We start from the raw sequence: 17414 nt of genomic DNA on the forward strand, positions 1-17414 counted from the left end.
AGGGGGTGGCAGATGGCCACAAACCGGTCATAGGCCATTACAGTCAGGATAAAGTTGTCCAAGCCAGCAAAAAGTATGAAAAAATACATCTGTGTGATGCAGCCTTCATAGGTGATAACTTTGCTCTGTGTCTGGATGTTGATCAGCATCTTTGGGATGGTGGTGGAGGTGAAACAGATGTCTACCAAGGACAGGTTGGAGAGGAAGAAGTACATGGGTGTGTGGAGGTGGGAGTCTGAGCTGACAGCCAGAATGATGAGCAGGTTTCCAAACACAGTGACCAGGTACATGGAGAGGAAAAACCCAAATATGAGGGGCTGTAGCTCCACTGCCTGTGAAAGTCCCAGAAGAAGGAATTCTGAAATTTGTGTATCATTGCCTGGTTCCATGTGTCAGAGGTGACTATCAGAAAATAGAAGAAATGAATAACTAAATGTCACATTATTAAGCATTTGTACCTGAGAATAAATGACACATTTATGTTTTAGAATCAAGAAAATAATTTCCATTTTTGGTGTGTGATTTGTTCCTCATTATAGTATCTCCATTGTCATTAGAATTTCCTTTTCCATCAACCTGTTCTTCAAACATAATTACATTGCTGTTTTACTGGGGATATCTTTCATGCATTTGTGGAATATATATTGACTATAGAGTATAGATCATGTTCTGGGCACTGTTCAGAGTACGGGATGCTGAAAAATAAAGTCCCTATAAACTAATGATGAAGAAAAAATATTATCAAATTAAAAAATAATAAAATATATTCAATAGTGCAGCTGCTAAAACAAAAAGTAAATCACATTAAATGGAGAAAGTGGATACAGGGTGCTGTCTTTCTTAGTGTTTAGCCACAACAGGCCAACAGACAACACTTAACAGATACCTCATGGAAGACTAAGTGGGAGACAGAGTGGGGACTGTGTGCCAGGCAGAAGGTGCAGCCAGTGCAAAGGCCCAAAGAAAGAAGATTGTTTAGAAAATCAGGGCTCAAAAGGAGCCAGTGTTAAGGGGAATGAGCACAGCAGAGCAGGATCAGAGATGGTGTCAGAGGATATTAAGAAACCAGGCGGCCTGCATTTTGCTTTTGTAACTTCAGGTCGAGTGTCTTGTGCACACTATGAAAATCTTGAACTTATTAATCTGGTTGCAAAAGCAACTTGTGAATTGAAAAAGGATCTTATCCTTAGTATCTCCTCCTGGTAATAGAGTCACCTTGGAATATATCAGTCCAGGCACCCCTGCTCTGAGGAATGCTCTCTCTTTACAAGGTACACACACACACACACACACACACACACACAGTGCAAAAACCCACGAACTTTTCATCTGTGTTAGTTCCATGTCCTTCTCCCTCCCACACTATGTAGACTATGCGAAGATACAAGTCAAGGTATCCAGATCAAGTAACTTTTCCAAAAAGAATTTAGAAATAGCTTTTAGATATTCTTATAGTAAGCCTTCTATGAATGAATAAGCTTGGAGTTTCATATTGCTATGCACATTTTCTGTCCTGTAGTTAAAAAAAATATAAACAGTAGTCTACGTGAGCATAGAGGGAGAGAGAGCAATACAATGGATATTAGGAAGAAGAGAGGTCTAATTAGCTCAGGTAATCCCTGAGAGACAGTGAGTAAGAAAAATCTTCTTTGGATTCTGGAACATTTCCAACCCTAATTATACACCCTTAAAAGCCAAGCAAAACTAATAAAGAAGAAAAATTAATTTGATTAAAATACAAAGGCAGAACCCATGGACACAGATAGTAGGGGAGTGAGGGCATGTGCTAGGGCTCGGGGGTGGGGTGACCAGGGAGAGATCAATGGGGGAAACAGGAGACCTATGTAATACTTTAAACAATAACGAATTTAAAATAAAATACAATATATTTATAGATATATGATGTAACTACCCCAAGTGAAAACTGACCTAAAAATTTAACCAATAACTCACAAAAGGAAATATATAAAAGCAACACTAGTTGGATATTTTTGACCAATAACTTTTTATATGGTTGATGGTAGATGAGAGAAACCCTTACTCACTTTTCTTATGTGGCATCTCGGCTTTCCTTGGATTTTGGGTTTGATATCATGTTTTACAAATTAATGGGCATAGTCTAGTTCTGGTCGTGGTCTTCATGCAACATACAAAGGCCTCCCAGGACATGATCAATAAGTCCTGCACATGCTATGATGATCCATCCTGCTACACTGAATAACTTTCTTCATATGATTTTATCCTGAGCACATTGTCATGCAAACATTTTTTTATTGTACTCTGACTTCACCATCACAGTGCCAGATCCAGACAAGCAGAGCTTCACCCGTTTTGTTCACCCTTGTATTTTCACAAATGTTTGTAAATACATGCGCATTTATATAGGAACACATTTACATAAATGTGAAGTTATCAAATGAAAGGCATGAGAGTGAGAATGAAATCTGGTTAAACAGAATGAATTGAAAGCAACTGTTTTGAAGAAAATTAAGTGGAGCATCAAAAACTAACCAAAACAAGATGTAATAAATAGCAATAATTTAGGGTTACCAACATGAATTAGTAGTCAAATTGGCAGTGGCATAGACATAGAAGATAATCTATAATGTTTCTAGAAATTGTGACAAACAGCAGATGCTCCATTATTTGTTGAGTGAATCAGGAATTAGGTCCAGTTTATAAGTACATTGAACACATGGTAAGGTTGCATTTCAGTACATTTGGTAACATTGAATTGTTGAATAAAAACTGGAAAAATATCAATTAGATAGTATTCAAGTGTACATTACTGTAATATGTCATATGTATATGTGTTCATCATCCCTAGTCAAGTCTCCTCCCATCACTGTTTATCTCCCTGTTTACCTCCTCTACCTTCCCCACCATAATAATGTTTAGAAATCATTTAAAAGGCTGATAATGAAATAATAATAGGCATATAAAATAACATTCAAATTAACAAGACCATCAAATATATGAATTTTTGATCAAACTCAGAAAAAGTTCAGAAAACAATAAAAAAATTCACATCTCTCAGCCTGGGGAAAGCCTTAAAAAGATGTCACACTGATCGGGATTGGAACTTTTAAACAGGTAGCATAGGGGTACTCTATTTTCTTTTCTGGCAGAACTATAATGTGCTACAACATTGGCAAACCAACCTGAAGACAGCTATAAGTATTATAAGTATATATATTCTTTCAGTCATGCTTTCTCAGTCTCTGCACTATTGACATTTTGGGCCAGATCATTGTCTGTGGTGTGGTCTCTCCTGTGCATCCCTGGACTCTACCTACACTTCCCATGTGACAGACAGAAATGTCTCTGAACATTGCTGAATGTCCCTTGGGGGAACAACACTGCCTCTCTTTGAGAACCAGAATTTTAATGTAACAACCTCAGAATCGAAATGTCTCTGAACATTGCTGAATGTCCCCTGGAGAACAACACTGCCTCTCTGTGAGAACCAGAATTTTAATGTAACAGCCTCAGAATATTTTTGTATAATTATTATAGTAGCAATGCATTGAGAAAGTATATGGAAGGCTTTTAAGTGCGAATAACAGTCATATCATAAAATATTATGTGAATATGGTAATTATGACTTGGCATCACATTAGTTGATTGGAGGAAAGGTTATAAGGTATTGTTGAGTAATAAGGAAGAGTGGGCACATAGAAAAAAAGGATGTACAATACATAAAGAGAATTTCTGATGGGCACAGGATGCTATGTATGCATCTGTACAAATGCATATGAGTGTATATGTATGAATAACCCAAAAGAAAAGATTTTTTAAGGTTAAAAATTTATGGAATACAGATTATCAAAGGAATAAAATTAAGTTAAGAATAGTAATTACAAAAGAACTATATGAAACAAAATTAAGTGAGAATCAAATTAATCTTTATAAAGACAGTTAATAATAATAACTTAATAACATCAACATGGGCCACTAATTCCAACTTAAATTTCCAATAACTTTGAAATAAAAGAATATTATGGAATGGCTTATTTAATATATATTTTATTGATTTTTTACAGAGAGGAAGGGAGAGGGATAGAGAGTTAGAAACATCGATGATGGAGAAACATTGATCAGCTGCCTCCTGCACACCCTCTACTGGGGATGTGCCCACAACCAAGGTACATGCCCTTGACCAGAATCGAACCTGGGACCCTTCAGTCTGCAGGCTGACGCTCTATCCACTGACCTAAACTGGCTAGGGCTAGAATGGCTTCTTACAAATATATTTTTATTGATTTCAGAGAGGAAAGAAGAGGAGGAGAGAGAGATAGAAACATAAATGATGAAAGATAGTCATTGACTGGCTGCCCTCCACAGACCCACCAATGGGGACCAATCCTGGATCCCAGGCAGTAACCAGGAATCAAACCATGACCTCCTGGTTCATAGGTCGATGCTCAACCACAGAGCAATGCTGTCTGGGCTAGAATGGATTTTAAATTTGGAAGAAAGCAGTATATAAGTTATAGTTTCTTCTTATTTGAAGATATTGGATTCTATTACGCTAATGAAGGTAAAGTCAATCTTTAGTAAATAAAGAAGAGAATGCCTTCCAGAGGATCATAGAAGATGATGCCTGTTTTGTAAATAGAGCTAACAACAAAGGGCCAAAAAGAACACAAAGGGGAAGACGGAGATGTGAAACAAATTGGCAATGTGTGTAGGGTTGTTTATTAGCACTGCATACACAGAACATTCACTTTCCTTTTTGCTGAAAGAAAGGATTCACAAGTGAAAAGTATAAAAGTAAGAGCTGAATCTTTTCATTAAGAAAAGTGAAAATTGGGGGGGTCAATAGGGGAACGAGGAGACATATGTAAAACTTTAAACAATAAAAAAAGAAAAGTAAAAATTAAAAAAGCAAAGGAGAGAATACAATATGACTAATGACAGATTTGAGCCCACACTATTAATAAACACTCACAATTGCCCACATATACACACATGAAGGTACTCAATGACAAACAACAAAGTGAATGAAAGAAACCTCCAATTCCTTATTTAGAAGAACGCAATCAAAAACAGAAATAAAGACATGCTAACCCCACTACACTAACATCAGGATATTACAGACGACTTACAAGAGAGAAAACAAATGAATAACCCACAAATATATTCAGATCACAGGTGATGAAGTAATTGAAAAGTTAAACTATTTAGCATACCTCTTGATACTTATCAAATATATTCTTTTTCATGTGAATTGAATACCAGAGTGAAAGAAGATCCTGTGGAATGTATGTCTTATGAACTACAGATGTAAGGTAATATTTCAAGAAATATATTGGACCTGGATCTTTCTCATCAATGGAAATGTAGTTGAATAGACACCATGATAAAAATAAAGAACTGCCCTCACTTGACTGGACATCCCTTCATACCTACTGCTCTATTTTCCTACTCCCTTTAGTTGCAAAACTCACTGTACACATTCTACTTTTACTTGAAATACTTTATGCCTCAGATTCTCCTTTTAGCATCATAAATCAGTTATTAATTAGTTAATCAGGCAAACAGACAACCATAAGCTGGTGCCTGTCAAGAGACCTCAGGTAAATGTCCTTGGCCTTGATTCTCTCCCACCTTTCCCTGTAGTACCTACAGGGCCTCTGGACTCACCTGATTGGGAACTCTGAGAAGGCCTTCATGGGAAAGTTCAACCTCCTGGATGGGTGATGATAGAGACTGAATCTCTCTGTCCAGACAAGACAGCAGGAAGGAGGCAAGCACAGGTCTCCTAGACAAACTCAGGATTCCAAAAGCAACAACCAGGTCCCACGCAGCCCAAGGTCGCACATGCTGTAAGCCTAGAGATATTTGCAGCTCCCCATGTCTGCTCATTAGGTGCATTTCTGTCGTGTTACTCCAACTTCTAATCTCCTGATTTCCCTGTGGGTCTGGACAGAAGGGAATGTTTTCCTGAAGATTCTGCGTCTCAAAAGACCAGCTTAGAATTAAAGTGAGTCCAGTGTCTATTAGTTCTTCCTTATAACATTTGTTGGGTTTCAGAGGACTATCATCCTAGCACCTTATCACAATCCTGATTTAAAATTTTTCCAAATTTAATACTGAGGATGTGGTATGGAATAGAAAACTTGAATCTCCAAATATTGACTTGTGGTAGGGATAAAAAAAATTGCTATGTTTCTTTTCAACAAGGGGGAGAGATAAATTTCTTTGATATAATCTTTGAGTGTTACACAATGGGCTTCATGACACGTTAGCCAAAAGAATTTGGCATTTCATCTTATATCACAAGTTAAGAGCTGTCATTTAGTCCCTCACTGTGAAATATTTGTTAATTATAAGAAACTTTTTTAGATTATTTTAGCATTAGGAAGGTTGAGAACCACTGCTCCAGGAGAAATGTAGCCCTGCAAACATACTGATTTTAGCCCACTGAGACTCATTTCCTGTTTCTGACCTCAGAAACTGTAAGAGCATGACTGTGTTTGTTTTAAATCACTCAGGTGGTCATTTTACATTAGCATTAAAAAGTGAATACACCTTTATCCAATGAAAATTTTCTTCAGGAAGCTAAGATCAAGTGTCTCAATTCATTCATTTAGCCTCTCCTGGGTAAAGGCATTTTGAGCTGAAATCCCCCCTTAAGTAAAATAAATTTGCAATCCATTTGGAGATATTTGGCCACTTTAACTGGTAATTTGTTATTGCATAAATGTGAATGTGCTCCAGATTTTGATGCCTTTGAGGCATTAACATAAGAAAAGTAATTCATCATTTAAGTTCATGTCTACCATTTACTTTAAATCTTCATGTCTATATTTTTACATCTTTTCATTTTATGTTGATTCAAAAATTCTTTCTTTTAATTTCTATCTTCTTTATTTTTTATTATTATTTATTTAATTTTATTGGGGTGACATTAGTCAACATGAACATATAGGTTTCATCTGTGGATTACTAAGTTACAAAATCTGTATATAGGACCATGTGCCCACCACCCAAAGTCAAATCTCCTGTCACCTCATATTGGGACCCCTTTCTTCCTTCACACCCCTTCCTCTGGCAACCACCACACTGCTGTTCGTGTTCATACGTTTCAGTTTTCTATTCAACATATGAGTTAAATCATATAGTTCTTAGCTTTCTCTGTTTGACTTGTTTCACTTCGCATAATGTTCTCCAGGCCCATCCACGTTGTCGGAAATGATGATATTTCATCCTTTCTTATGGGTCATGTAGTAATCCATTGTGTATATATACCACATCTTCTTTATTCAGTCTTCTATCATAGGGCACTTTGACTGTTTCTAACTCTTGGCCACCATGAATAATGCTGCAATGAACAAAGGGGTGTATATATCTTTGCATATAAATGATTTCAATTTTTTGGGTGTATACCCAGGAGTGGGATTATTAGGTCATATGGTAGCTCTATTTTTAATTTTTTGAGGAATCACCAGACTGCTTTCCATAGTGGTTCTACCAATCTACATTCCCACCAGCAGTGAATGAGGGTTCCCTTCATACTTCAGAGCTATGATAATCAAAACTGCATAGTATTGGCAGAGAAACAGATACGCAGATCAATGGAACTGAATAGAGAGCCCAGCTATAAAACAACACATGTACAGACAGATCATTTTCGACAAAGGAGCCAGAAATGCACTTTGGAGTAAAGATAGTCTTTTCAATAAATGGTGCTGGGAAAACTGGAAAGCCACATGCAAATGAATGCAACTGGATTGAAGTTTGTCTCCTCTATCATCTTTAAATTTCTCTTATGTTTACTTTCAACATAAAATATGTGCTTATAAATGAATCTGTGTTTTTGTTCATATAAGTGGGTGAGTTTTTTTGAAATAAAAATGTGTATGGATAAGCACACATATACATACACATTTTTCCTTGGAACATTTTATTTGGCCTCAATGAAAAATGGCCATATACCTCATTTATTGCTTGCAACATTCGTCTGAAGTTATGTTTACTATTCCCAATGCAAATGTTGCAAGCAATAAGTGAGATATTTGTCCATATTTCATTGGAAATTTAGGCTCAGGTATATTAAATGTTTAACAATTACTATAAAAAGCCACTAAAATTTATTGTGTACTTTCTTGACATGTACAAATGGAAATATGAGCCCTAGCTAGCTTGGCTCAGTGGATAGAGCATCAGCCCAAGGAGTGAAGGATCCTGAGTTCGATTCCACTCTAAGGCACAAATCTTGTTTGCAGGCTCGTTGCCCGGCCCTGGTCTGGATGCAAGCAGGAGGCAATCAATCGATGTGTCTCTCACATGGATGTTTCTCTCTCTGTCTCTCTCCTCTCCCTTCCACTCTCTCTAAAAATTAATGGAAAAAATATCCTCAGGTGAGAAGATTAACAGAAAACAAAATTTAAAAAAAACTGGCAGAATGTCCCAAGCCACTTTTGACAGGCAATCGTCTCTAAATGAAGGTCCTGAAGGTCAAGTAACTTGCCCATATATATATATAATGGAAACATGAGGTATGGGCTGCAATTTTTGTATGCCTTTAGTCATCAAATTATGAATTTTAATCATGTTCCATTTACATTATGTAATTATACTTCAAAAAAACCTAGAAGGAAAAAAGCCAGGATCTAGAGCTCAGTAGCTGGAGTTATCTCTTATACCTGGGAAAAAAGCTAAGTTTCATGGATATAGGAACAGTAGAAGTAAAATAAGGCATTTCACACTCAGTACACTTTCTTTTCTTTAAATTAAATAAAAAAAACTAAATATAGAAACAGGGTAAACTGATGATATACTGCTTCAAGGGAGAAGATCACCATGGCCACACACATCATGAATGAGATGTAAAAAACACATGTAGAGACTCACAACTGAGACTCACATACTACACCCTTTCTGAGACTCAGAAAGAGACCAGCAGAATTCAGAAAAGCTCCCCACCACACAATCACACTTGGTAATAATGGCATTATCCTATATAATAAAAGCCTAATATACAAAGTGTCTGACCTTTTGACCTTCTACCAGTCCCTATGAAGTGCACTGACCACTGCGGGGCAGACACTCTGACCGGTAGGTTAGCTTTCTACTGGGGTCTGGCCATTGGGTCTGGGTGAGATGGGCCTGACACATCCTGGAGCCCTCCTCTGGTCCCTCCCCGGCCCCGATCATGCACTGGGGGGGTCCCTCGGCCTGGCCTGCACCCTCTCACAATCTGGGACACCTCAGGGGATGTCAGAGAGCCGGTTTCAGCCCAATTGCCGTAGACCAGGCTGAGAGGGACCCCACCAGTGCATGAATCCATGCACTGGGCCTCTAGTATTAAATAATTTGCTTGCAGCAATAGCTTACTGATACAATAATCAAGGTAAATATAAGTGAGGACAGTAGTGATCTGCTGTTGATTATTGTCTGCACTAGTTCTTTTTTTCCTGAATTATAAACTGTTTTAATTAACTGATAAATATTGAACTTTGTAGCCTATAAACAAATAATACATCTCCTTCTTAAGCACCCATGGAACATTGACAAAAGTCAGTTATCTTCTTAGCCACACATTTCAAAAGATCAGAAGAAAAAATTAAAATATATTCTCTAACTACAAGGCAATAAAACTCCAGTAAAAAGAACTTTTTGGGAAAATTTTTAAAGTAATCTCCTCAATTGCAACTTGGTCAAAAGAGAATTATTAAAACTACTATTTAAATGATTACAATGATCCCAGATGGTGTGGCTTAGTAGTGGAGCATTAACCCATGAACCTGAAGGTAGGGGGCATGTAGGAGGCAGCCCATCAATGATTCTCTCTCATCATTGATGTTTCTATGTTCCTCTCCCTTCCTGTTTGAAATCAATACAAATATATTTAGAAAAAAAGATTACAATGACAGCTCTATATGTCAAAAATTAGGTTGTGACCAACGTTGTAATCAATTGTAAAATATCTTTAAAGTTTTTCATTTAAAAAAATAAAGCATGAAATTAAATTGAATTAATTAAAAGAACAAAACAGCCAGAACCGGTTTGGCTCAGTGGATAGAGCGTCGGCCTGCGGACTCAAGGGTCCCGGGGTTGATTCCGGTCAAGGGCATGTACCTTGGTTGCGGGCATATCCCCAGTGGGGGCCGTGCAGAAGGCAGCTGATTGATGTTTCTCTCTCATCGATGTTTCTGGCTCTCTATCCCTCTCCCTTCCTCTCTGTAAAAAATCAAAAAATATATTTTTTTAAAAAAAGAACAAAACAAATTTCAGGAGCGCAGACTAAGTTTATAACAAAGACAAAGACAGGAATTAATGATTTAAAAACAGAATTTATAAATCCAAACTATACTGATATTTAATAAATATAATCCAAAAAAAAAGTTAGGAAACACAAAATAAGAAATTTTAAGGGAGAATAACACTTTTTTTTTTCTTAAAATGTGCATTTTATTGATTTTAGAAAGAGAAAGGAAGGGAGAAGGAGAGATGGAAACTTTGATCACCTGCCTCCTACACTAGGGATAGAGCCAGAAACCCAGGCATACGCCCTGATGGGGAATCAAACCTCTCAGTGCATGGGACAACATCCAGTCAATTGAGTCACAGCAGCTAGAGCACTTAACATTTTTTAATATTATTTATTTATATTCTTATTCTTATTTCTTAGAAGACAGCATTCATTGTTACTATGTTAGTTTATTTCAGATAAATGTATTGAAAAACTCTCATTGGGGGTTCATGTCCCTGTAACCAGAAAAGGTGGAAAGAACACATATGTTTGTGTAGGAAAACTGGTGACCCTGTTTTATACAACCAACAAGAATGCAATTTCACTCCTGAGTCATTCTTTGATTTTAAAGGATGAATAGAATCCTGAGCATCATAGAGATATATAATGGATGAAACTGACAATGATCATTCACCATTCCTTCCATCGTTATGAACAACTTAGAAGGAGGGAATCTATGTTCTTATAGTAATCAAAGAGTCACAGTATAGGAAGCACTGAAAAATATCAAGGAGACACATTAAGATAATTCAATAAAACATAGGGGAAAACCAACCAATATTTAATCATATGCATAAACCCCCTTAAAAATGGGCATCATTCCTCCATCTTCCAATGAATAGATGCATAAGATGAAGAATAAATATGTTACATATAAATACAATGTGTGATATAAAAATTTACCTCGTCAGATTGAATTAACCTGTGATTTTAAGGTTGTATTGGGTTAAACTATTTATCAAAATTTATCTTTCAATGAAGAGTACTCTTGGAGTCTTAGATGTGATAATCATTTTGCAAGTGGCTAAGTTAGGAAAATGAACACTGAGCTGAAAGAGAAGAGGATCCTAATGAGGAGAATAAAACCCAGTGACCACCTATTAAATACACTGGTGGGTCAGAGTCTACATTATCAGGAACAGCAGTTGAGATAGTCATATACAAAAGAATGTCAGTCATAAAAGTGAACAGCTGAGGACTCAGAATTGCCTCCCTTACAAAACTGTATAAATTGCCTTGGTCGTTACCGGTAAATGTAGTTTTTCCATAGAAGTAGTGCAATTCAGTATGATTCTTTTAGTAAAAAAAAGAATATTTTACATAATATATGTCATTTGAGAACAATTATTCTAAAAATATCCATATTGTCTCATTAGGTAAATATAATTTTCCAAATATATCTGATGCATGATGGAAATAAATTTAAGAAAGTAGAAAAACAACAAAGAGAAAAGCTGTTGAATATCCAAGAGAGCAGAGAACTTAATTGAGTTACAAATGTTGAATAGAGAAGACGAGGTCAAAGAAACAAAAAGTCCAGGAAATAAATAGAAAGAGCAAGTTTTACTTTCATAGTCTGAAGATCATCATGATGCCTGACTCTGAGTCTTTGACCTCTGCCATCATGGGCACATCTTGAGTCTTAGGACAATTGTCCTGCTTGTAGTTTTCTTCCCAAGGATTCCTTTCAGAGCCTTTTTGATGTCCTTGTTCTTGATACTAGAATACCCCTGAAAATACATCCGGCATATCAGATGTTTACATTACGATTCATAACAGTAGCAAAATTAGTTATGAAGTAGCAATGAAAATAATTTTATGGTGAGGGGTCACCACAACATGAGGAACTGTATTAAAGGGTTGCGGCATTAGGAAGGTTGAGAACCACTGCTAGATGAAGGGTACAGCATGGGTGTGACCATGATGTACACACTGAGGCAATTGCACTTGACTGTGAGATGTGGGTAGGCTGAGGTACATAGCTAGCATCATACAATAAAATAAGGAGACAACCAAGCAAGGATGCGGAGAAAAAGGAACCCTCATGCCCTACTGGTGGGAATGCAGACTGGTGCAACCACTGTGGAGAACAGTATGGAGTTTCCTCAAAAAACTAAAAATGGAACTCCCATTTGACCCAGTGATCCCACTTCTAGGAATATATCCCAAGAAACTAGAAACACCGATCAGAAAGGATATATGCACCCCTATGTTCATAGCAGCACAATTCACCATAGCTAAGATTTGGAACCAGCTTAAGTGCCCATGAGCAGATGAGTGAATTAAAAAACTGCGGTACATCTACACAATGGAATACTATGCTGTGGTAAAAAAGAAGGAATTCTTACCACTTTCAACAGCATGGATGGACCTGGAGAGCATTATGCTAAGTGAAATAAGCCAGTCAGAGAAAGATAAATATCACATGATCTCACTCATTTATTGAATACAATGAACAACACAAACTGATGAACAAAAACAGATCCAGAGACAGAGAAGCATCAATCAGACCGTCAAACCTCAGAGGGAAGGTAAAGAAGGGTGGGGGTAAGGAGAAGAGATCAACCAAAGGACTTGTATGCATGCATATAAGCCTAACCAATGGACACAGACAACATGGGGGTGTGGGCATGACTGGGGGAGGAGGTTCATAGGGTAATGGGGGGATGAGGACACATGGAATACTTTAATCAATAAAGAAATTTAAAAAACAGAAGTGGAACCTGGAAACAACTTTTCTATTTTCTGTTTCTATGAATTTGACAACTTTTTTTTATTTGTAAATATATTTTTATTGATATCAGAGAAGAAGGGTGAGGAAGAGAGAGAGAAACATCAATGATGAGAAAGAATCATAGATTGGCTGCCTCCTGCACACACCCCACTGGGGATCAAGCCCACAATCCAGGTATGAGCCTTGAACCAGAAATTGAATCATGATCTCTTGGTTCATAGGTTCACACTCAACCACTGAATCACACTGGCCTGGCTGAATTTGACTACTTTAGATATGCCATATAAGTGAAACCATGCAGTAGTTATCTTTTTGTGACTGGCATCTCTCTCTGAGCATGAGGTCAGCAACTCTCTCTCCTCTTTCAAATACCTATTTCTCTGTTGTATGTGCAATTCAAATGTCATCTCCTTCCATGAGGACCTTGACACCCCACAAATACAAGTATCATATTGGAAATCATTATGAATATGTTAAGGACAGATCAATGAAATGAAAAGCAATCAATGTACAGGAGTGTGCCATAAAAGATGCTTATCAAAAAAAGAACAGCTCTCTAGCTCTGTTAATGAATGAGTTAAGTCCCTGGACTCAAAATATCTTGAAGGAAAAAGTTCTAATTCTTTTCAGCCTAGAAATGGTAAGTGGGAGACAAGTGGCAGAGTGGGGATGTTTATATTTGGAAGGGCTTGACCCTCTAGTGTAGGATTTCCACATCTGCTCATTAAATATGTATTTACTCTCACTTTCTTCTCTAAGATCACTCAGCTGTTGAGGACAGATGTAGAAATAAAACTGTACAGAAGTACAATTTACACAAATGGTAGACTCTATGCAGAGATGGCCCTAATTCTTTATCTGCTTTCATGTCTTTGGCAATGTGACTGTGAGTTCCAGAGGAGTAGTCTTTTTCTTCACCTTTGAATCTGGGCTGGACTTAGGATTTTTTAGTTGTTTTGGCAAATAGAATATGGTGGAAGTGACAGTGCGCCTTACCAGGGCTTGGTGCATTTCCACTGCTCTCACTCAGAACTCTGGCTGAGCCACGTCAACAAACCTGGGGGGTGCCTTCCAGAGAAGGAGAGGACAAGCGGACAGAGCTCATTTATTCCAGCCAAGGCCCCCACCCAGATCAGTCACCATAGCTGAGCCCCTAATACATTAGAAAGGTCAGCAGAAACACCCTAGCTGACCCATAGCTGACTGCAGACTCATGATGAGACCAGCAGAGATCAGAACACCACCCTACTACACAAACCCATTGGAAAATAAAGGAATTATATTAAACTATTTGCTTTTAGGATGGCTTGTTATATAGCAATAGTGGATTGATATTATAATCAAAGCATAAAGAATTGAGGAGAACATAGAAGGAAGTAAAGCGCTGCAGAAGGGAGCAAAGTAGAGGCGGCAGAGACAGGAAAGGAGCCAAGGCCGCGGAGGCGGGAAGGAAAAACAAAGAATTGAGGGAAATTATAAGAATCCGCTACTTCTTACTTTTGGCATTTGTGCTGATATTTGAGGACAGCACTCACAATCATACTGTAATTCCAATACATTTTAGATAAAAGTGAGGTCCCCTTCCAGGCAGTCAAGACAGGATGGAAGGACATGCTTGTTTGTGCAAGAAAATCTGCACATAACTGGGCAGCATTCATCCTTTGATCATGAAGATTGAAGATATTGCCCTCGCCTGTTTGCCTCAATATATAGAGCATCTTCCTGGGGAATGAAAGGTCCCACATTCCATTCCAGTCAAGGAATGCCCATGTTTTGGGCTCAATCCCCAGTAGGAGTGTGCAGGAGTTAGTCAATTAATGATTCTCATTATTGATGTTTCTCTCTCTCCTTCTCCCTTCCCCCTGAAATCAGTAAAAATATATACTTTTTAAAAAGATTGTAGATATTCCTGAGTATAAACATACTTATTGTGTGGTAGTGAGGTTGTTCACTCACTTTTCCTTTAGTGGATTTGAAAAAAATATAGAAAAGGGGAGATAGTGAATTTAGAACACTAGAAAGAGTCACATAGTAGGGGGCACATTTAAAGCTTTAAGGAGCCCTGGCCTGTGTGGCTCAGTTGGTTGAGCGTCATCATCCCATGCACAGAAGGGTTGCTGGTTCTATTCCCAGTCAGGGCACATTTCCAGGTTGTGGATTGGATTCCTGATTTTAATGTGTGTGGGAGACAACCAATCAATATTTCTCTCTCATATGGATATGGATCTTTCTCTCTTCTCTCACCTGCTCACTTTTAAAAATTATATAAAAAGAAAGTTGTATAGCAAAAACAGTGAGATGGTTCAGAAAAGAATCATAAAATATTCCACGTAATCTCCACGTAAACTTTCACCCCAATAAATAAGGAGCCTTACCCATGGACAACATATTCCACACTTTATTAATTAAACAAATGCCATGAAAACCAGTTTTGTACAGTAAAATATTGTACCGCTATTATTGCTTTATGACATTTAAGGTCATCTCTGACCCTAACTATATTAGAGTGTATTTCATTGAAGACTCTTCCTGAAAACATGTGTTTGATAGCCAATTTTACCAGTGGCTATGATAGGCATGTGAACACACAGCTGAATAATAGAATGTAAAGATAAAACCAGGCGACCATCTATAAAACACACTAAGATGTGAAAGTCTGCATTATCAAGAACTGAAAAGGTAGTGCTAAGAAAATAATGATGAACAAATAAGTGAAAACTATGGTCTCAGATTTTCCTCTAAATAAAATTATGCAAATGACCTTTGTATCCAAGTATAATTTTGTCCATAGTATAATTCATGGCAATCTTTCAGTGAAAACAATAGACAAATTACTTGGAATGAAATATGTCATACGATAATAAATGATGCTAAAGTAATTCATGTTAATCTATGAGATAACTGAGAATTTCCAATTACATCTAGTCCAAAGACTGGCTTTATTTGTATCAGAACTTCTGGCTTGGAGGATTTGCACCCTGCATTCCTGGGCAATTCTTCAGCCTAGTACAGTTGGCCCTTGAAGAACTTACCTTCCAAGGAATCTTTGCAGGGCCCCTTTTATGTCCTTATTCCTCAGACTGTAGATAAAGGGGTTCAGCATGGGTGTGACCACGGTGTACATCACCGAGGCTGTTGCACTTGAGTGTGAGCTCTGGGAAGCAGCAGAGCTGAGGTAAACACCTAGGACTGTACCATAAAATAAGGAAACAACTGAGAGGTGAGAGGCACAGGTCGAAAATGCTTTATACTTCCCATGAGCTGAAGAGATTCCTCGTATGGAGGAAATGATCTTGGAGTAAGAATAAAGGATCCCAGAAAGGGGACCACCACATAGCAGCACAGCTGAAAAATACATTATAATGTTGTTAAGAAAGTTGTCAGAACAGGCAAGTTGGACCACCTGGTTGAGCTCACAGAAAAAGTGTGGGATTTCCAAGTCTGAGCAGAAGGACAGCCTCAATACCATTAAGCTATGTAGCAAGGAAACCATGGCACCAATGATCCAGGACACCAGAACCAGCAGTCCACAGAGCCGGGGATTCATGATGACCATGTAGTGCAGGGGGTGGCAGATGGCCACAAACCGGTCATAGGCCATCACAGTCAAGAGCAAGTCATCCAAAACCACAAAGAGTGAGAAAAAATAAGTCTGGCTGATGCAGCCTTTGTAGGTTATACATTTGGTCTGTGTCTGGATGTTCACCAGCATCTTTGGGACGGTGGTGGAGGGGACACAGATGTCTACCAAGGACAGGTTGGAGAGGAAGAAGTACATGGGCGTGTGGAGGTGGGAGTCTGAGCTGACAGCCAGGATGATGAGCAGGTTTCCAAACACAGATTTGTGTGCCATTGCCTGGTTCCATGTGTCAGAAGTGACTATCAGAAAATAGAAGAAATGAATAACTAAATGTCACATTAGTAAGCATTTGTACCTGAGAATAAATGACACATTTATGTTTTAGAATCAGGAAAATAATTTCCATTTTTGGTGTGTGATTTGTTCCTCATTATGGAACCCTCATTGTCATTTGTCATTAGAATTTCCTTTTCCATCAACCTGTGCTTCAAACAGAATGTATACTGCTGTTTTACTGAGGATATCTTTCATGCATTTGTGGAATATATATTGACTATAGACCATGTTCCGGGCACTGTTCAGAGTACGGGATGCTGAAAAATAAAGTCTCTATAAACTAATGATGGAGAAAAAATATTATCAAATTAAAAAATAATAAAATATATTCAATAGTGCAGCTGCTAAAACAAAAAGTAAATCACAATAAATGGAGAAAGTGGATACAGGGTGCTCTCTTTCTTAGTGATTAGCCACGACAGGCCAACAGACAACACTTAACAGATACCTCATGGAAGACTAAGTGGGAGACAGAGTGGGGACTGTGTGCCAGGCAGAAGGTG

The 17414-nt window shown here is 37.8% G+C and overlaps 2 protein-coding genes across 2 annotated transcripts in view; both read right to left on the bottom strand.

Moving 5' to 3' along the window:
- LOC107185140 (olfactory receptor 7A17-like) overlaps positions 1 to 389 on the bottom strand; it is a 57045-nt gene extending 56656 nt beyond the window's left edge. Inside the window, exon 1 of the mRNA XM_015572460.1 lies at positions 21 to 389. Within this exon, the coding sequence (XP_015427946.1) occupies positions 21 to 389 (369 nt within the window). The remainder of the gene's footprint in view (positions 1 to 20) is intronic.
- Positions 390 to 16023: 15634 nt separating this feature from the next.
- LOC102766704 (olfactory receptor 7A10-like) lies at positions 16024 to 16848 on the bottom strand. Its single transcript, XM_006776756.2, has one exon. The coding sequence runs from the start codon at positions 16846 to 16848 to the stop codon at positions 16024 to 16026; it is 825 nt and encodes a 274-aa protein (XP_006776819.2).
- Positions 16849 to 17414: the final 566 nt, after the last annotated feature.

Source organism: Myotis davidii, unplaced genomic scaffold, assembly GCF_000327345.1.
Source record: "Myotis davidii unplaced genomic scaffold, ASM32734v1 scaffold949, whole genome shotgun sequence".
NCBI lineage: Eukaryota > Metazoa > Chordata > Mammalia > Chiroptera > Vespertilionidae > Myotis > Myotis davidii.